Genomic DNA, 21,125 nt, shown 5'->3' with positions numbered 1-21,125 from the left:
CAACAGGGGTTACAGCAAGTTGTCCAGAAATAGCAATCAGCAATAATTGCAGGCAGAAGAAGAGAGCAAAAAGAGCCCCACCTCTCCCACCCAAGCCCTCCCTTTTATAGTGAACTTGATTGTTAATGATATAGAATACACCTGTGGGCTAGCCTGGGTCAGCTGCCGTGCATTTAACTGCTAATGGCCCTGATCACCATGGCTGGCCACAAACTGAAACAAAATCCCAATGAAACCAGGACATCCATCCCCAAAAGATTAAAACACTTAGAAGTCTAGGATATCTCTATGTTCTTCAGGTGTATGTTTCTCATAACAAATATAGGAGATAGTACTAGCATAGTGAAAAATTGAAGAAAAACCAACCAAACACAACACCCAACTTTTTTCTTCTTTAACACAGGTTTGCTTGTGGCTGCTTTAAATAGCTTATTACTTCCAAGGGCAAGTTTGCTCACCTTTCTGCTTGCAAGTAGTCCATACTGACTTTGACACTAGGAATAAAGCAGGTTATTAATCCTCTTGAAGAGGATAATCTGGAGAAGAGAATCCCAGAGCATCTACCAAATAGTATCTCTAGAATATGGTCAGAGAAGATACAATGAAGTTGGGGGTGGGAGTGGGAAGAGTTTATATCCCAATACCAATTACACACTTTTAGACAAATTCAACAGGCACCTTAATGGCTTCATAGGTTCAGGCTGTGAGCAAACTGATGATGCAGTGAGATGAGACAGGACAATTCAATATCACCAACAGTTCACTGCTGCCAAAATGGGTAGGCCATGCTTCCCCTCTCCCCACTTCTCTCCCACTCATGACATATGCTGCCCCTATTTCTTTCTTATCCTTTCTACTGTTGCTCTGGTACTCATCACACTTCCCATCCCCTTCCTCTAATGTGGGTACAATATCATTGATTTATACTCAGCCTCCACTTAGCACCATGCCTTAATTCCAATTAAACAACATCCCGAATGCTTCCAAAATGCTCCAGCATTCCCTCCCCAACTCCCACACACACTGACTACAGCTGCACAGATGTGCATCAGGAACCTGAAAGAAAACTTATATTTTCTTTATTTCTAGGCAATGTTTTGAACCTCTAATATCAGTGGCAGAAGGAAGAGCAACTAGACTCCTCAGGCCCCCCATTTTCACCTCTGCTCCCCATGTAGGAGGAAGAGTCAGGAACTGCAAAAAACAACTAAGTTTCTTGTCCTTCACATGTGGTTTTCCACCATGAAAGAAGTAGGCATCATATTTCTTTACTAAATCAAGGTTTATGAAAGATCTGATCTTTGTTTTTATATAAAATTCATGAGCATTCATGTTTCTAGAATCCGTAGCCTTTTCCTCTCTTGCACAACATTAGAAATTGCGAAAGGGGGGAGGGAGAAAAGGAATGAAACTTTTTGGTGTAGTTTCAACATTTCATTTTTTTGAAAGTCAGTTTTGATGCGTGTGAAAACTCCTCTTTAACTGTAGAAGATATACACTACTGACAGATTATTTAGAGGTAAATGTGAAAGGGCACAGGCTAATAATTCTTTAGGCTAACTATAAAATAGGGGAATGCTTTACAGCTCACACTGTGAGTATATCAGCCCAGTAATTGGATGCACGTGTTAGTAGCAGTAAAAAGGCACTGTCCAGTTGTCCACTTTACATGGGAACCTACTTTGAATGTATTCTTTGATTTACTGTTGCAATTAGAACTGAATGTTCAAAGAAAGAACACGAGTGACCTAATTTAAAAGCAAAGAGTGTCTTTAAAGCCATTATTTAGCATGTGACCTGGCTCACTTGTAACTATCATTTCTTTCCTCTGCAACTTCCATTTGTTGCACTGTACTCATGAAGTAGCATAATCAGTTTTATTAATCCACTCAGCTAATTAATTGTTTTAATATCCATTCAGTGATTCAAGTGTAAGCTACTTCCTCCTCACTCCTCCCCTTGAATATTTTCATTTTCTTCATAAACACAGAGAGCTTTCCCAGGCTGACTTTTCAAAACTTCATGTAACAGTGTTTCCTGTCTCCTTTTTACTATGTTGTAACTAACAGAGACGTTTTACAACAAATTGGCACTAGCAACAAAAGCAATTAATACTGCTAGGAAAAGATCTTTCCAGTTAACAGAACTAATGGTTGCAAGTACCATTGACTACTTTTTTGTGTTCAAAGTATCTGAACAATGAAAGGCCACAAGATATTAAAATATTGCATCAAAATAAGTTGTTGAAGCAAAAGCAGGAAAATTTGTTTGATAAGTATGTACAGTTAGACTAGCGGTACTAGTATACCTATCGACCAAGAAACATACATTTGCTCATATTAACTAAATGCATCCTGTTTCTGATCTGACGATTTGTTTTTCATAGCCCAAAGCAAGCAAAGCTTACTTCTCCATGCAGTCTCATCAAGCTGACATTGGTTGGTAATGCTGATAAACATTCAAACTATTTGTGCTGTTCAAAGTGTCAAAGAGGTCATTAGATGATAAACCCCAGAATATTAGGATAAGGTAGTTCAGTGTCTTATGGTGACTGCAAGCAATGGTAGCAAGTGTTCAAAATGTGCAAACTGAAAATTCAACTCAGTGCTATTTTAGGGAAGAAAGGACTGTAAGAGCTTGATTCAGAAAGCTCTTCAGAAAACTGAGAAAACAAACAAAAACAGGCCATGAAGGGAGCATTATAACAAATCCCAAGTTGACCGAATAATTTCTCTGCTTTGCTGACACTATTTCTATCATCCCAAATATTAAGCTTAAGAGTAAAAATACAATATTGTTTACAAAGATGTTTTTTCCCTATTTAGAACCTTCCTTCTGCGATTATATTACTCGCTCAGAGGAAAAGTCAGGAATCCTCCATGAGAGGAGATGTCCTATGTTCATACAGGTACCTGCTATTTTTAACTTAAGACACACAGGTTAACAAGATTTGCTAATTTTTCCTTTTCCAAAATGAAAGGCTCTGTGGAAGAAAATTCCCCTATTTCAGGATCTGATCTGACTCCCATTTGAAGTAAAAAGGCCCCTATTCGCACACACAGCTCAAAGAAATCTGAAATTCATCTTAAAATGCCTTATTTCAAACCAGAGGATCTTATCCTATGACTGAATGCATCCAAGATGTTTCAAAAGTGTAAGCACATTCTATAGTGCTCACTCAGCTAACACCATCTTCAAGGGAAGCTTTGACCGAGCCACTACCTGAGAACCCTCCCATTAAAACAGCAGCACGGCATCTATAACCTGTTATGCCCCTTGGTCTCATTCTTCTGAGGTTTTAAGAACAACAAACTTCCAATTACCCCTAACTCTTTCTTTTCTGCAAGTGGCTATAAGTTAGATTTATGAAGACAAAAAGACTTCTTACAACTGTATATTTTGAACAGATTTATAACAGGGCTACAGTATCAGCATGGATGGTCCACAAGGCAGGAATGCAGTAAGGGTAACAGGAGAATGTCATGTAGACATTAAATAGTACAATTCTTTCCACACACATAAATCTTAAGTGCCTAGGGTCATATACTGCTGGTTATAAAGTATGTAACTGAGTTCTGCAGGGAAAAGAAAAAAAATAAAGACTTAAAGTGAGAAACCATCTCCATAAGAACATATAAATTTCATATTACAGAACCTAAGATTCAAAGTACTTCACTAAGACAGTATTATTTCCTATTTTAAGTCTTTTTAATCAGTAAAAAAATAAAGCAGAACTCTATGGAGAGTAAAACAACAAAACACATACGCCCACTAATCAGTCTTTAGAAAAACGGAGAAAAGTTCTCACATAAATTTACAAACACCAGCTTGTGAGGAGTCGATAACCCCAAACAGCTAGCTTAAAAAATGTTCAGTAGCAAAATAACATATTTTACCAAGTATTCTAATCTGGTTTGAGCTGTACATCTGAGGTTAATGTACCTATCAAGCTTTATTATTCTATTATACCTGAGGTATAATCAAAAAACTGAGTATCAAACTGAGTGTATTTAATCAAAACACTTTTAATGCTATTTTTATGTATATAACCCAATATATAGTATAAATCTCTATTTATATGTCATGTATATATGCACACACTTAAAACAGTAGTAATGTTCAGCATTTCTAGCAATTAGAGTGGTTGTTTACAATCTTTTGGGCTACAGAACAAGGCTCAAAACTTTCTTGCTATTAGTCATTATGTTGCTAATCTGATCCCACGCTAACTAAAGCAAAAACAGACTATCAGGGACTTCAACAGATCCTAAAGCTACATATAAAAGAGAATCGCATACTCAGGGAAAAAGCCTGGAATAGGTTAGCTTGTGAGAAGTAGCTAATTATTTCATGCTAGCTCCCCCAGTAAACACTCTTATTCTGCAATCGCAGTGCCTTTGCACTGTTTGGATTAATCCACTGTGGATGCTCAGAAGGCCAATTAATAGCCTCTCAGCTGGTGTAAGACCTTTTAGCTTTGCTTGAGCTAAATTAGCTCATACAGCTGAGGATCCATCCCCTTCTTGTCCACCTACTTCGAGCAGAGGTGACACCAGACAGTGGCTGTGCTGCCATCTACCGTAGGTTTTGCATAGCACTGCTTGGTCCAAAGCCCGCAGGAATCGCTCCAGCAATTCTTCCCACTAATATCCAGGCTCAATGACACAGACTCCACTCCCTAAACACGTACCTAAATAATGGCCTGATCCTGCAATCCTTGCTCAGGCAGAACTCCCCCTACAGACTGCAGGTTAGCTGCTGCTAATTAAGCATTGCATATTGTGTTACCATTCTTCAGCTACTAAGATCGGTCCTGTAAATTTGAAGTGTGTGCTTCATAACACTTAACAATTGCCTTAGAAGTCAAAAACAGCATAACACTTGAAAATATGTTCAAGTTTTCCTGAACCAGCTTATCATATATCATATAGCCCAATGCATGCTATTCATTAAACCCAAAGGGTTTCACTATCTTCAAGAAAGCTTTCTGGGTGCAAGTAAGATCTGGATCTGGACAGGTTAGATAGATGGGCCGAGACCAACGGCATGAGGTTCAACAAGAACAAGTGCCGGGTCTTACACTTTAGCTACAACAACCCCCTGCAGCGCTACAGGCTGGGGGAAGAGTGGTTAGAAAGCGGTCCGTCGGAAAGAGACCTGGGGGTGCTGATCGACAGCCAGCTAAACATGAGCCAGCAGTGTGCCCAGGTGGCCAAGAAGGCCAATGGCATCCTGGCCTCTATTAGGAATAGTGTAGCCAGGCGGTCTAGGGAAGTGATCATCCCTCTATACTCGGCACTGGTGAGGCCGCACCTTGAATACTGTGTCCAGTTCTGGGCCCCGCACTTCAAGAAAGATGTTGAGGTGTTGGAGCGAGTCCAGAGGAGGGCGACCAAGCTGGTGAAGGGTCTGGAGGGTCTGACCTATGAGGAACGGCTGAGGGAGCTGGGGTTGTTTAGCCTGGAGAAGAGGAGGCTCAGAGGTGACCTTATTGCAGTCTACAACTACCTGAAGGGAGGCTGTAGTGAAGTGGGAGTTGGCCTCTTCTCCCAGGCACCTAGCGATAGGACAAGAGGACATAGCCTCAAGCTTCGCCAGGGGAGGTTCAGGTTGGACATTAGGAAGAATTTCTTTTCAGAAAGGGTTATTAGACATTGGAATGGGCTGCCCAGGGAGGTGGTGGAGTCACCATCTCTGGATGTGTTTAAGAAAAGACTGGACATGGCACTTAGTGCCATGGTCTAGTCGACAGGGTGGTGTCAGGGCAACGGTTGGACTCGATGATCCCTGAGGTCTCTTCCAACCTGGTTGATTCTGTGATTCTGTAAAGTCAGAATCTGCACATGTGCAGTTTTTTTCTCCATTTTTATATATGGCTTAAGCTCCTCTTGGTCAGCCTAGATCTCAAGTTATAGCAAAAGGTTTTGTAATTACTCTTTGGAGGTTTTTTGGTTTTGTTTTCCCCCCACAAGTACTTAAGTCACCAGAAAGCAGTACAGCTCTCCTTATTCATGCATGCAAATGGCTCTATCAAGAACAGGGGCAAGAGACTTCACAGCTGTGGTGCTGAGGGATGAGCTAGTACTGAGTAGTTGCATTTTGAGGACAAAACTGCAGATGTAAGGAACAATAAAACAAAACCTAAAAAGTGTCCTACTTCTATCTAGCGACTGACACCCTCCATCTATGCCAAATGCTGCAAGTTCCCCCAGCCTCCTGACAGAGCAGTCAGAAGCCACCTCTGTTCCCATTACCCTGTAGGTAGAGAAAGGCTGATGGAATAGTTCCAAGCAATCAAGTTGGAAAACATCTGCCAAAGTAAACTTATTTAGTGCACTCTACACAATATTTATAGAGCAAATCTATGAATGCTACTTGAGCCATTTTAAAGGCCAGGGACTAAATTCTGTTTTCTGAATGTTTGTTCTGACTTTCTCCAACTGTTCTTATTTGAGTGCTTAACTGGCAGCCAGCCATGAAAGCTATTGTCTAATTGTACATCTTACAGCCCTACAGATAAGGCTTTACTGCAGCATAAATGGATTTTAAACATTAGCATATGAGAAAAAGAAAATTAGCCCCCAAATTAGAATATTTCAAACAAAGTCTTGTGTGCCTATAGTCACTATTATTTGTTTAGGAAAGCATGGTTTTGAAAGAGGAGCTTATATTAGAGATTAAATAGCCTTTAATGTTAAACAGGCTACAATTTAGTGGGCTGGCTGGCTGACCCTTCATGCATGGCAGAAATTTCTTTGCATGTAATTACATATTTTAGACTACCTTAATGATACTACATATTTGCATGGAATCAGTCCAGCTGGGGATTACAGTGGCATTCTGATTGCACAGCTACATGTGCAGTTATGAAAAGCACAGATTTTGTGAATCACTTGCAACATTTTGCTACACAGACACCCTTGAAATTAAGGCACAGTAAATATTTACTTAAATGGTCTCAGCCTATGTGCTTTTACAGAAAACACAATTTCCTACTGCAAATTATAATGACTATTAAAGAACATACAACTGTTTGACCTGTCTTCTGCTAGCAAGATCCTAATTGTTTTGTATTTAAAGATGTACACTACATCTGACTTTGTGATGTAAGTGTGGTTAGCAAGTTACAAGTTTTAAGACAATGAGAATCTTTTCTTCACTGGACATAAACCTGAGGGACAGGATGCAACTATGTATAGTAACAGCATTGGTTTGCATTTATATAAAAAAATTCCATTCTTCTCTCAGTAGATACTCTGCATATGTGACAATAACCGTGACATCACCAAGAATGCCAATTCTCTTTCTGATGCACTGACTGGAAAACTAGGGGAAAAAAAAAAAAAAAATCACACCCTATAGTTACAGGGGGTTGTTCTTGCACATAGACTGAAAGAGTAGAAAGATTTATATGTGCATTTCAGTGTATTCTACCTCTTCTTGGCAAGATCTCGCAGAAGCTCATGCATGTGTACAACTTTACTCACTGAACAGTTCTGCTGGCTAAGTGGGACTGCTCTGATGAGTAGTTACTTCTCTGAATACACTGTTGTCAGACTGGGCCCCTTATAGCCTTCTGGCAGTGATATTCTATGCAGAATGGCTTGGTGTTCTCAGAGATGCACACAAAGCTTTCAGAATCCCATTTTAGGGGAATGACACTGTCCTCCTCCACAAATAGAAGTAATCTAAGAAATACAGTGCTAGGACCTAGTTCCACACAAATTCAAAGTGAAGCCTTCATCGTAACTCTGTTTTTCAAGAATTTGGCTTTCTATGAAATATAGAAAGGGAGGTGGTAAGATTCAGCTGCTTTGATATCTAAAGCTTTTACAAACATTAAGTGCATGATAAAGCATGAAGTTGCAAGGTGGAGCAAGTGAAATAGTGACAATACGATACAGCAGCCCTCTCCTCCCTGTTTGCAAGCCTATATTAGGAACAGGCTGCCCAGGGAAGAGGTAGAGTCACCATCCCTGGAGGTATTTAAAAGACGTGTAGATGTGGTGCTTAGGGACATGGTTTAGTGGTGGACTTGGCAGTGCTAGGTTAACGGTTGGACTTGATGATCTTAAAGGTCCGTTCCAACCAAAATGATTCTATGATTTTATGATTATGGGTATTTAATAAAAAATACAGTGGAATTAACAGCAATGTCTATCATACAGCATGGCAACCTGCTGAAGTACTCCATACTTTACACATTAGCTAATGAGGGATCTACTTAAGTTCCTTTAAATTGTTTTAATTTAACAGAAGATTTATCCCCAGGTTTATCTGGATTTATGCAAGACAGTCCAAGAACCAAAAAGTGATTCTCCACCAGTGAAGCAAGTCAGAGAGTTTCCTCCAACAATTGCATAACAGAGTTTACTTTTTCAGCATGCTCCTATAGCGGGATGCAGTCACTTAAATTACAATGCAATATATTGCGATTTACTACAGTTACTTCAATTTGAGATTGCACAGGCAGGAAAATCGAAAAAAAAAGGGTACATTTCTAGCACTGACAGCCAAAAATACATTACCAGAAGCATGCTATTACTAAAAGCCTAATTAGTACTACAGAAAAGCTTGAAACTACGGCCATGGAAACGGCCATATTACTTTTAATTTGAAATAATTTCTTTAAAAAAAAAAAAAAAAAAGAGACAATGAAATGCGTGTGAGGTCTGTGCGAATCCAGCCCCAGATGTTTACAATGGAACGAGTAGTAAGTAGTATAGCGGCGCCACAACCCGAGAGCGGCGGGGCGCAGCGCGCACGCCAGGGACGCGGCAGGCACGAGCATCGCCTTACCGCAGGAGGCTGCGCGCCCGCGCACTGGCTCCCAAAGCCCGCCGGGCACTCCCACGGCAGAGAGCAAACCCAGGCAAAACCCCAGCCCGAATGAAAACACCCTTTTCCGTCCTCGGGGAGGAGGGAGCGCGGAGCAGACAGCGAAGAGTATGTGTGTGTGCGCGCGCGTGGAGGAAATCGATGCATTGTTTCAATATAGCGTTCTCATCAAGGCACTTTAATGACAGGGAATAATGATTTTCAGATTCAGGAGACAATGCCCCCCCCCCCCCGCCACATCCTTACAAATCTTTCTAATTTGCTCTTCTGCCAGGCAAAGAAACAAACTGTGCTCGGCGAAACTATTTGCAAAACAAATGTAACCGGAGAGATTTGCAGATACGGGCTGGCGGGGATCCCGGAGGACCCGAGCCCACCCCACCCCATCTCACTTCTGCCCCGCGCCCCCTCCCCGCTGAGGCGTCATCTTCCCCCCCCTTCCCCCCCCGCGAGAGGGCTCGGGCGCTCCGGAGCCGGGGCTGCCGCGCCCGAGTCGCTCGAGGGGGGGAGGCAACAGCCGCTGCCCGGCAGCAGAGCCGTACTTACTGAAGGGGCAGTTCTCCTTCTTGGTGCCGCTGACCTTGCCGTTCTTCTCGATCTTGAGAAAGTACTTGTTGTAAGAGTAGAGCTTCCTCTTACGCACGTCTCCTTGGAGGTGATTGTAGCTCCGCACGTGTCTCCCCGCACTGGAAGGAGAGGAGAAGGACGAGGGGAAGGAGGAGAATGATGAAGAGTTGGTGGCCTCCGGGGACAGCATGTCCTGGCCGAGGTCATGGCAGGTGACAGGCACAGAAGACAACAAGAAGAGCAGCAGCAAGCAGCAACAAGGCAGGTGGGAAAAGGCTGAGGCACCATTTGTCAGTATCCATTTGCACATTGTACTGAAACTCCAGGTGCTGGAAAATGTCTTATCAAATGAAACATACTGGAAGGGTAAAACCTGATAAAATGCAAGTGGAGAGACAGTGGTTGCTGCTTCTGGTTAGATTCCTCTGAGCTCTGATCTGGCCTGAAGTAAGTGCACCAACATCCATAACTCAGGGGACAAATCGCCTCAGAAGTTGCTGCCTTTTAGTCCTTCGAGTCCTCCCTCAGAAAAAAAGAGCTGTTGGGTTGTTTTTTTGGGGGGGGGTTGGTGTGGTTAATCCTCTTTCCTTTTTCCCTTCCCCCCCCCCCATACACACACAGTCCCCAACCTGGTTTGAGACTTCCCAGTGGTTATTTTGTTCTCTTCCTCACTCCTTTCTTCACCATCTTAGATGCAAAAAGGTCTGAAAAATAGATGACAGCAAAGTGAACAACAACAAAAAAAATAAATAATACCCAGCAGAAAAGAGTGATAAAAGGAATTTTTCACACACCCACCTTTACCCATACACACTCACACTTTGTGGTTTTGCACCTTCTTCTGATCCCCACCCCCTCGCCTTTTTGCAAATCCCAAACCAGTTGCACAACTCGTCCTTTCTCACTGACAACCCTAGAGGAGACAGTTTCTTCGTTTTGCTTTGAATTCTCCAGAACAGTATTAAAAAAAAAAAATTAAGGGAGAGAACTAGAAATCCCAACTTGTCTCTCCCCCTTTGGTTGTGAACAGGTTGGAAGCTGTAGCCTAAATGTCAGCAGTTACAAGTCAGAGGTGGGATGTGGCTCTGGTGGTCAACCCTTATTTGCAGGGGGTCAAGCAGGGGTGGGACATCTGAAATCCTTTTACAGTTGGAGCGAGTGGTGCCTGCTGCTGCTGCTGAGAAGGAGAGGGAGAGCAACTCCCAAAACTTCCTCAGCAGCTGCAGCAGCTGGCTCGCTGCTAATTGCTCCTAAAGCGTTCTTCTCCGAGCGCCGGTCACCAGCACGGCTCGGAGACTCATGCTTTACTAATTTCTCTTTCTTCCAGGCTGAACCAATCCCCTCTAGGGAGGCTTCCCTCCTCCCATTCACCACCCCCCCGCCCCCCCAAAAGAAACTTGTTTTCTAGTGGAGGATTTTATTTTATTTTTTTGGTAGTGAAGTGCTTGAGAAAGCCACCTAGAGCTTGTTGCCTGCTAGATCTCCCCCTCCCTCTGCTGGAGGAGGGGTTGGATGGAGAGATTGGAAAGAAGTATATACTACAGGCAGACCCTGGAAAAGCAGATTATATGCTGGTCAGAGAGAGTAAAAAGGGAAGAGATGTAATTAGCTCCTTTTCCTTCTTTGACAGCTTCCATGGAGGTCTTTCTCCCTCCTTTAATGAATCACTGTTTTCTCGCTTCCGTTGCTGAAATAAAAAGTTTGTACTTTAGCCTGCTCTTCCTTTTAAGCCTCTCAAGATTTATTGTGTCTCTTTCCCCACCCTCACCCTCCTTTTCTCAAAAGAAATCAGGGCCCTAAATGACCATTTTCTAATTACTAACATGAGTCATTTACTGAATCACGCATCTGACTTCAAAGCAAAGGAGGCTTTATTGGGATTGCAAAGGTTTCCCCATAAAAACTGACTGAATGTTTTGCTTTTTTTTTAACTAATGCAGTTTCCTTTGCCAGAAAGAAACAAATTTTCCATTTTCAAGGCTATTTTAAAGCAATTTTTCAAGCTATTATTTTCCTGGAAGGGCATATGTTGGTTTTTCCTTTGATTCCATATCTCCTAATGGATTTGTCATTTCACATACTGAATGTTATGACAGATTCATATTTCTAGCCCATCACTGAACTGTCAACTTTCCCAGTAATTTACAGGCATCTTCGATATGATGTACTATCTTTTAACACCAGGATAAGAGATCAGGGACTGACAGGATATGGGCAGCATGCAAGACATTAAATTTTGGTTCAGTATTTAGTATTGTAAAATAACTGGTTTGGAATGCAAGTAGGTGGAATGTTCGCTAAGAGAATGAAGTAGCAGAGAAGTGAAGTGGTACAGAAACACAGTGAGTTACTCAATACGTAAAACCGGAACTTTTTTGAAGTAGAGGCAGTTTAATAACACAGATCAGTGGAATGCAATGGAAAACCACCTATGCAATTACATTTGGCATTTGGAGTCAATCTTAATTTAAACAACAGAAAATGCAGAAAAGAACAATTAGCTCTAAAATTAGACTGATTCATTAGATTAGGGTGTTAAATATATTGTTAACATCACAACAGAAATTAGAAATTATTTTCTTCATTTACGGTGTTTATTCTGGAGACAGTTGGCTCCTAAATTTATGTGTTCAGCTTCTGGGGGGTGACATTTAAGCAGCCTTAAATATGAAACCATTTAATGTTAGAATCAATATGTTTTATGTTGTTGTTTATGGTACTTCAGAGTATTTATTCTGCATGTATTTGCACTGAGCACATAGCATTTCAGAAAATTTTTGGTGAATCTGATTTAGGCTTTCCTTTTGTGGCATCTAAGAAAAAAAGAAATAAAACCAAAATGAAAAGCAAAAGCCTACTCTACAATGAATGCCTGACAGCTTACATGTATATCTACAAAGCTGATGTCAGTGTTCGCTTGCTGTCTAGGTCAGGAAAGGTACAACATGTTATTTCTAAAATTGATGTTCTTTTGATTCCAACAGTTTAAATCATAAATAATTACCATAATGTCTTAAAACTATACATTTGAAGAAACCTTTAATTTTTTCTCTTTTTCCTGTCAAATGCTGGAAAATACAATGAATTGGCATTTTAGGATCTCTGGTGGCAGGAGAAAATAGCAGTTGAGAATCAAACAGATATATTTAACCCCTAATCCTTTAAAAAATAGGTACCATCTTGAATTTACTCTTCTCAAGAAGAGTTCTTCTTAGACCTATTTCTAGCTTGTGATTGGCTGTATGTTGGTTGTAAGATCTTGTGGTTAAGAACAAAACCCACATATCCAGAATTTCATATTAAATCTGCTTCTGGCAGGTGCAACATTCAGTGCCGTACTTAAAACTACTACAACGCATAGAGTCCTTTTCTGTCCCGTGTGATGACAGGGAGGGCATTTACAAAACAGAGTCCAAATGAAAAGCTGACATAGCTTTTTAGATTATATCTCATTCTTTTTTCTACTTTCTGTATAGCCTTTCTTTTATAGCACAGTTGAATCCCTAAATACCCCACTACTTTGTATTGTCAGGTCACCTCTTAGATTAGCCTGAGAAAGCCTGAGAAAAGTTCCACAGGAAAGATGCACTATTTAACAGAATTCAATCTGTCCCAATAGATTTGAATCACTAACATAAATGTATGAATGTAGATTATATCTCTGTAATGAGGCCTGAATCATTCTCAGTTACTTCAAAGGACTGAAATTCAACCTTCCTTTTTAGCAACAATCAGACCTTAATGGGTTCCTTTATTAATTGTTCCGTTGCGAAGTTTTGACCTTCAGTACAGGTCCTAGATTAGAAATGGTACCTGCTGCTTCTAAAACAGTGTTTCTGTTTTGCCTCTTACTGCTCTAAGATTTTGTGAAAAGTTTCCTGCACTGCAGTTTTATAAATGCTGAATTATATTGACTCATCCAGAATGAAATAAAGAAAACCCTTTCTAAAAAATGCACAAAAAAATAGAAAATATTTTAAGGATTTTCTTTTTGGGCTGTTTTCTTTCCAAAGAATGTTCAGGGAAATGAATCGCACAGGTGGATTTTAATGAAAAATAGTCTAAAAAATATTTTTTTATACTTTTAGCAATCACTTATGTCATGTTTTTGTCTTTTGATCAGCAAAGAGGGATGTTTTTGAGTTGCTTTTTTTTTTTCCCCTGTGGTAAGTAGATTACTTGAATCAGAGAAGGAATATTTTAAGGTAGTTGGAATAGATTTTGCCTTGTATGATTTCCCTTAGGCAAGGCGTTATCTTTTCTGGTGTTGTAAATAAGTTCTGTCTATGCCTTTGAGTGTTAATATAATCAACTCACTCTCAGATGTCACCAGCCCCTCAGTTTGGATTGCTAGATAGCAATCATGACCATTTGCTGCTTACAGTATGATGAGAGATGCACATCCATCTTCTGGTCATGGGACCAAATTCTGTTTGCATTCAAGGTGTTGGGAAATTTGCCAGTGATTTCATTGAGAGAGATTTGGGCCAGGAATGTCACTGCCAGAAAGGCAGCTCTGCCAGAAATGATGCAAGGAATGCCAAATGTCAGTGATGGCTCAGATGCCTCCGTCTATATGTCAGTTCCAAACTGCAGAACTTGGCAGTGGTGTAAAACACTAATCTCGGTTATAAAAAAAAGTCAGTGGCACATAATGTCCACAGTCACCAACCAGCAATGAGACAAGCTGTTTGATTTGAGATGCAGTGCAACTTGCTGAAATCTTTACACTGCACTGCAAAATGACCATCATTGTCTTTATTTTTCACCTTTTCATGTACCTTCATGTCATTTAAAAAGTGTCTAAATACTAATATTATTCTATTTTTATGTATAGAATGAATAAGCCCTTAAGTTGTCAAAGATCAAGACTGAAGGAGGTGTAACCATCTGTGTGTCATATGTAGCTGGAATAAGACATGTAAAGCCAGAATACTATTTTAGCTGCCTGTAGTGGGATTTGATAGTGTGTGGAACATACTCCTCGGCTCCTCTGTGCACATTCCTTTCCAACTAAGCATCCAAAACTGGCAAAGAACTCGAGCAGAGTTTAGCAGAGGTTAATAAAATGCTTGTTTCAGCATTTCTTTTTTATTTCAAAATCACTTGTGTTTCTAGGTCAGATATAACAACAGACACGTGCAAAATGAGTCTGAGAGAACCAAAATTTAGTTCAGCCAGACCTAGTTCCACCCAGTCTACAGAATTGCCAGTGAGAATGGCCAAGGGCCTTGCCCAGGCTGAGGCTAGTCCTCAGAAAGAGTAAGATGGTCCTCACTCTCTGAGAGCTGGTGGAAGAATGAAGGGTTGGCTGGGCTAGCGCTGCCACTGGCAATGAGTAATGATTAGTTGGAATATACCATGTTTTATGTTTTTCTTTTAAGTAACAGAATCAAAATATGGCAGCTCTTAGGACCACACACATCATCTTGTATACAGACATATAAATTCTGGGACCAGGCAGGATTTGGTCACTGAGATTTGCCCTGTTACTTAGATTAGTAGGATGTGCTTCTTTCTCATGGATGTACTGACAAAGCTGTCTGAAAGCTGCACTTCAAGCAGACAGTTAAGAAAATTGTTTATTTTTCTTAAAATGCTAATTATGGCTATTCTCTTAGAATATGTTTATGGTTATTGTCCTGGTTTCAGTGGGATGTGGTTTCAGTTTGTGGCCAGCCATGGTGATCAAGGCCCTTAGCAGTTAAATCCAGGGCAGCTGATCCTGGCTGGCCCACAGGTGTATTCTATATCATTAACATCAAGTTCACTATAAAAGGGAGGGCTTGGTAGGAAAAGATGGAGCTTTTCTTGCTTTCTTTCTAGACATTATGATTCCTGGAGCAACTTGCTGGAGCTCTGGAGATAAGTATAATTTTGTATTTTTTGTGTTGTTGTTTATATTGATTTCTTTATTTCATTAAGTCTGTTTAGATTCAACTAGTCAAAGTGCTATGCCATAACTGATATTGTAAATGTGTTTTTATCCCTTCCTTTGGCAGTAGAGTGTAGGCAACAGTTTGCCTACACCTGGAATTGATTGCCCCAAGGGTAGAAATATAGTCCCACCATTTGTCATGGACTGGTCCAGACTGCACTGGAGAAGGGTGAAGCTCTAGAACACCTGCAGTATTATTGATGAGATCATTGTATGGGATAATATAGCAGGAGAAGTTTTTGAGAAAGGGGGAAAAGTAATTGGAATCCTTCTAGAAGCTGGTTTTGCTATCAAATTGACTAAGGTCAAGGGACCTGCAAAAGAGATCCATTTTTTAAGGGTCAAGTGGCAAGAGGGCCACCATCAGATCCTAATGGATGTGATTAACAAAATAACAGCTATGTCTCTGCCAAATAACAAAAAGGAGACACAGGCTTTCCTAGGTGTAGTAGGCTTCTGGAGAATGCACATTCCCCATTGCAGTCAGATTGTGAGCCCTCTCTATGGAGTGACTCGGAAGAAGAATGACTTGAAATGGGGCCCTGAGCAACAACAGGCTTTTGAGCAAATTAAACAAGAGATAGTCTATGCAGTGGCCCTTGGACCAGTCCCCAGGGGACCAGATGTAAAGAATGTCCTCTACACTGCAGCTGGGGAGAAGGATCCTACCTGGAGCCTCTGGCAAAAGGCACCTGGGGAGACTTGAGGTTGACCCCTGGGGTTTTGGAGCTGGTGGTATTTTGGAGCAGAGGACTCTTATACTCTAACAAAAAAAGATACTGTTAGCCTCTGAAGGAGTTGGAACTGCCTCAGAAGTGGCACTGAGGTACAGCTCCTCCTGGCACCCTGATTGCCAGTGTTGAACTGGATCTTTAAAGGGCAGACCCCCACTACACATCATGCAACTGATGCTAAGTGGAGTAAGTGAGTTGAACTGATTACTCAGGGGGAACCTTAATCACACAAGAATTCTGGAAGTAATCATGGACTGTCCCAAAAGTAAAGGTTTTTGGAATGTTGCCAGAGGAAGAGGTCATGCGTGCTGAAGAGGCCCCACCATACAATAGACTATCAGAGAATGAGAAGCATCATGCCTTGTTCACTGATGGATCTTGCTGCATTGTAGGCAAGCAGCAAAAGTGGAAACTGCTGTGTGGAATCCTATGCGATGAGTGGCAGAAGCAGCTGAGGGAGAAGGTGAGTCAAGTCAGTATGCAGAAGTAAAAGCCATCCAGCTGGCTCTAGATATTGCTGAGTGAGAAAAATGGCCAGTACTCTACCTGTATACTGACTCATGGATGGTGGTAAATGCCCTGTGGTGATGGCTGAAGCACTGGAAGAAAAACAACTGGCAGCACAGAGGCAAACCCATCTGGGCAGATGAATTATAGCAGGATATTGCTACCTGATTACAGAAGCTGGTTGTGAAGGTATGTCACGTAGATGCTCACGTACCAAAGAGCAGAGCCACTGACGAACAACAAAAGAACCATCAGGTGGATTAAGCTGCTAAGATCAAAGTGTCCCAAGTAGACCTGGACTGGCAGCATAAAGGTGAATTAGTTTAAGCTTGGTGGGCCCATTATACATTGGTCCATCAAGGCAGAGATGCTATGTAGAGTTGAGCCCATGACCGAGGGGTGGATTTGACCATGGACACTATTGCACAGGTCATCCACGAATGTGAAATTGCGTGGCAATTAAAGGAGCTAAAAGACTGAAACCCCTCTGGTATGGAAGATGATGGCTGAAATATAAGTATGGAGAGGCCTGGAAAATTGATTACATGTCGCTTCTACAAACCTGCCAAGGCAAGCGCTACATGCTCACGATGGTAGAAGTACTGGCTGGTTGGAAACATACCCTGTGCCTCATGCCACTGCCCATAACACTATTATGGGCCTTGAAAAGCAGATTTTGTGGTGACATGGTTCTCTGGAAAGAACAGAGTCAGACAAAGGGACTCATTTCTGAAATAGCCTCATAGACACCTGGGTGAAAGAGCATGGTATTGAATGGATATATTGCATCCCCTACCATGCATCTGCTGCTGGGAAAGTGGAATGATGTAATGGATTGTTGAAGACTACCCTGAAAGCAATGGGTGATGGGACTTCCAAAAATTGGGATGAACACTTAGTAAAGGCCACCTGGTTAGTTAATCCCAGGGGATCTATCAACTGGGCTGGTCCTGTTCAATCCGAACTGTTGTGCACTGTAGAGGGGGATGAAGTCCCTGTGGTTCATGCAAGAAATATGTTGGGGAAAACAGTTTGGATTACTCCTGCCTCGAGCAAAGGCAAACCCATGTGTGGAATTGCTTTTGCTCAAGGACCTGTGTGCACGTGGTGGATGATGCAGGAGGATGGGGAAGTTAAATGTGTATCCCAAGGAGATTTGATTCTGGGTGAAAATAGCCAATAACTGTATGATGCTAAGTGTCACTCATTATAGTAAGAATCACCCCAGACCCTGAACATGGGCTGCAGCAGATACATGCACTGCAAGATCAAGATGCAATACACCATCTTGCTGCACCCAACTTCCACAGTCCATAACACTGTATTGAGGCCTGGTCCCGAGCTGCTAACTGAGTGAATCCCACACCAATGTTTTTTCCTGCCCTGAGAAATATTATGAGAAATGGACCTCACGGATTTGGGCTGAATTGATTGAATGGACTTCTTTGAGAGATGGCCCATGAACTGGAGAGAATATCTGTGTGTATATGTGGATGTGTATTTATGTTGAGGGATGGGGAAAATAGTGGTGACTTGATGTAAATGATATAGAATAAGGGGTGGAATCCTTTCCTGGTTTTATTGGGATTTGGTTTCAGTTTGTGGCCAGCCATGGTGATCAGGGCCATTAGCAGTTAAATCCAGGGCAGCTGACCCAGGCTGGCCCACAGATGTATTCTATATCATTGACATCAAGCTCACTATAAAAGGGAGGACTTGCTGGGGAGAGGTGGGGCTTTTCCTGCCCTCCTTGTCTCTTCCTCATTTCTAATGAGTGTGCTTCCTGGAGCAACTTGTCAGTGCTCTGTAGATAAGTATAGTTTTGTCTCTTTTGTCATTTATATTTATATATTTATTTCATATAATCTGTTTAATTTTAACCCACAAGCCTCCCTCTTTTTCCCAATTCCTTTCCTTGTTTGGGGAAGGGGCATTGGGTAATAGAAAAACTGTTTATTGTTTAGCCCTGTGTGCAGGCTAAATGTAGACAGTTATGCTATGTCTGACAAATTAGAGATATTTGTGAATAATGTATATATGACATCTGAAAATTTCTGTGTGATTTTTGTCTGATAAATACAGCTATTAAAAAAAGAAGATATAATTAAAAAAATGTGTTCTACAGAGGTCAGCTAGAAGAGACTATAGACTCCCATACATTGAGCTGCAGTGCCATAAATAGAAATTTGCATGGGTTGGACACTGACTGTGTTTAGTAATGGTCTGCTGGCAACCAGTTTTGCATACTCTGTGGCACAAAAATAATTTATAAGGTAATATTTTCAAGGAGTTACTTTAATATTGGAGGGTTTGTTGTTCTTTCTCATTTGATACAGAACTACCATGAATGCAGACCACTTAAATGCTCCTATAAATATGAACGATTAAGGAAAAACTGTCAGAAACTGCCAGGAGTCATCAAATGTTAGTCAGGTCTATGCAGAATTCTTTCTCTCTCTTCCTTCCCCCCCCCCCCCCCCCCCCCCCCCCAATCTCATTTAAGCCTACATTTTCCACAGGGAAACCTATCAGGGCTTTGAGGAAATACTTTGTGTTCTGATATATGCTCCCTCCACATAATCCACAGGTGTATTAGTTTTTTCTTGTAATGGATAATGCTGATGGTAATGAACCCCCCCCCCCCACTGCTTATTCTAACTGTTTATACAACTTGTTTTCTTCTTTTGAAGATACACTATAAACATTTTCACTAATCATTCCCAGGATCCAAACCTTCAGATGAAAGAAGGTGTTGGCTTATTTGTGACATTGAAGCTCCTGTTCCCTGGAGGAAGCTTTCCAGAAATAAAGATAATTTGGTACTTAAATATGTAAGACCATCTTTCTATCTTTGAATTGTATCTGTTAATTTACTGGAAAAGGTCTTTGTATGGGATGTAACTGAGACAAAACCAAAAGAAGTTATACAACTTTTTTATAAACAGGGGTGTGTACCCTGAAAGGTGCTAATTATCCAGTACTCCTTCTGGATGAAACCAAGATCCCTTTTACAAAGGCAACAAAGCCAAACCAAAACTCTGCACCTCTGCTAGGCTCCATCCTCCTTGAGTGCTACTGGAAGGGAGTGAAGAAGTCACTTCTAAGCATTGCTTGTGGAGCTATTTGAAACAGAGCTGACAGCTAGAACATCAGCCTAACATGCTTGCCTCACTGCAGGCAACCAGGAGAGCCAGCTGGTCTCCCTCTGAGCTAGTTAATAGCTCACACATTGCTGCCTCTTTGTCAGTTAATTTGTAGCAGTTAGTGGAATTACTTCTGTGAGTGTCACAGTTCAAAGCTGGCCTGGCTATTAAACCTGTAGCAGATGCTCTCTGTTAACCCTCCCCTCCCCCCTGCCCCAAAGGGAAAAGGGAGAGACTTGTGGGTTGGAAAGTTAAAACAGTTTTAATAAAATATAATAATGGAAAAGAGTACAATAATATTGGAATAATCTAATGTATACATACAAAACCAAGATCGAGTTCTCCCGATGTCGGTCACGTCACCACTGGCACTGCAGGGCAGGCTCTGGGAAGGCCCAGGCTTGGCCCAGCAATGGTCAAGAACTGTATTCAGGGATGCACAGATTGGGATGAGGGGCAGCAGGAAAACATAGTCCTCTTTGGACACTGGCCATACCAGAAGGGTGAGAAGAAAGGGCCGAAGGCTCAAGCCGCAGAAGCAGCCCAATCAGGCAGAGGCCCCCAAACAGGCCGAGACTCTCGTGATCCCCCTGCTTTATACTGAGAATGACATGTATGGGATGGAATACCTTGGTTGGTCAATTTTGGGTCACCTGCCCTGTCTGCTCCTCCCTGCAGGTGCGACCCCCCCTTTGTCTCTTCACTCGTAAGCAGTGAGGAATTTAGCAGTGACCTTGGTTTCTCCAAGAATAAGTACAGCAAGAGCCTTTCTGCATAACATCCCTCCCAGTGCCTCAGTGATAACTATAAACTTTGAGCATTATCAGTCCTGGAAGCAGACACTGTCTGCAAAACATGCAGTTAGTTTCAGAAAGTGCAGCTACTTAGAAGAGACTTAGCTGAAAGTAAAAATCACTGAAAGGAAAATTGGCCTGGTTTAGACCAAACCAGGACATTCCACCCCTTATTCCATACCATTCATGTCATGCTCAGATCATCACTACCTTTTCATTTTCAAATATATACAGATAGCACTAGTTTATGATTCATCTCTATACAAAAAAGTTCATTTAGTTCATGAGTGTGGGCTTCCATCTGGCTAGTAGTCTCTCAGGGCAGGAGAGATGGTATGAGTGTTGTCATGCTTCGTGCCCATGGGTTGCAGGTTAAAGATGTCAGTCTCGAGGAGGTTACTGGATACCACTTGATGAAGCTAGCTCTGATCTCATCACCCTTGCCTTAACCTGGAAGACACTTATGAACACTGTTAGTATTATGTAACAATTAACATCATACAGTTCAGAATTAAGTATTCTCACCCAGAATTAGATCACCTTCAGGGACACATTGGACTCCACCATCCTGCAGCATCACCCACCAAGTACATCCAGGTCCTTG

General features: G+C 41.6%; 1 protein-coding gene across 1 annotated transcript in view; it reads right to left on the bottom strand.

Annotated features, from left to right (window-relative positions):
- Positions 1-9,715, bottom strand: part of LOC137675663 (fibroblast growth factor 10-like) — a 92,717-nt gene extending 83,002 nt beyond the window's left edge. The window contains exon 1 of the mRNA XM_068421840.1: positions 9,385-9,715. Coding sequence (XP_068277941.1) covers positions 9,385-9,715 — 331 coding nt within the window. The remainder of the gene's footprint in view (positions 1-9,384) is intronic.
- Between the last annotated feature and the right edge of the window lie 11,410 nt (positions 9,716-21,125).

Source organism: Nyctibius grandis, chromosome W (genome assembly GCF_013368605.1).
Source record: "Nyctibius grandis isolate bNycGra1 chromosome W, bNycGra1.pri, whole genome shotgun sequence".
In the NCBI taxonomy this organism is placed as follows: Eukaryota; Metazoa; Chordata; class Aves; order Nyctibiiformes; family Nyctibiidae; genus Nyctibius; species Nyctibius grandis.
The sequence above is the reverse complement of the archived record's forward strand: the minus strand, read 5'-3'. Positions and strand labels throughout refer to the sequence as shown.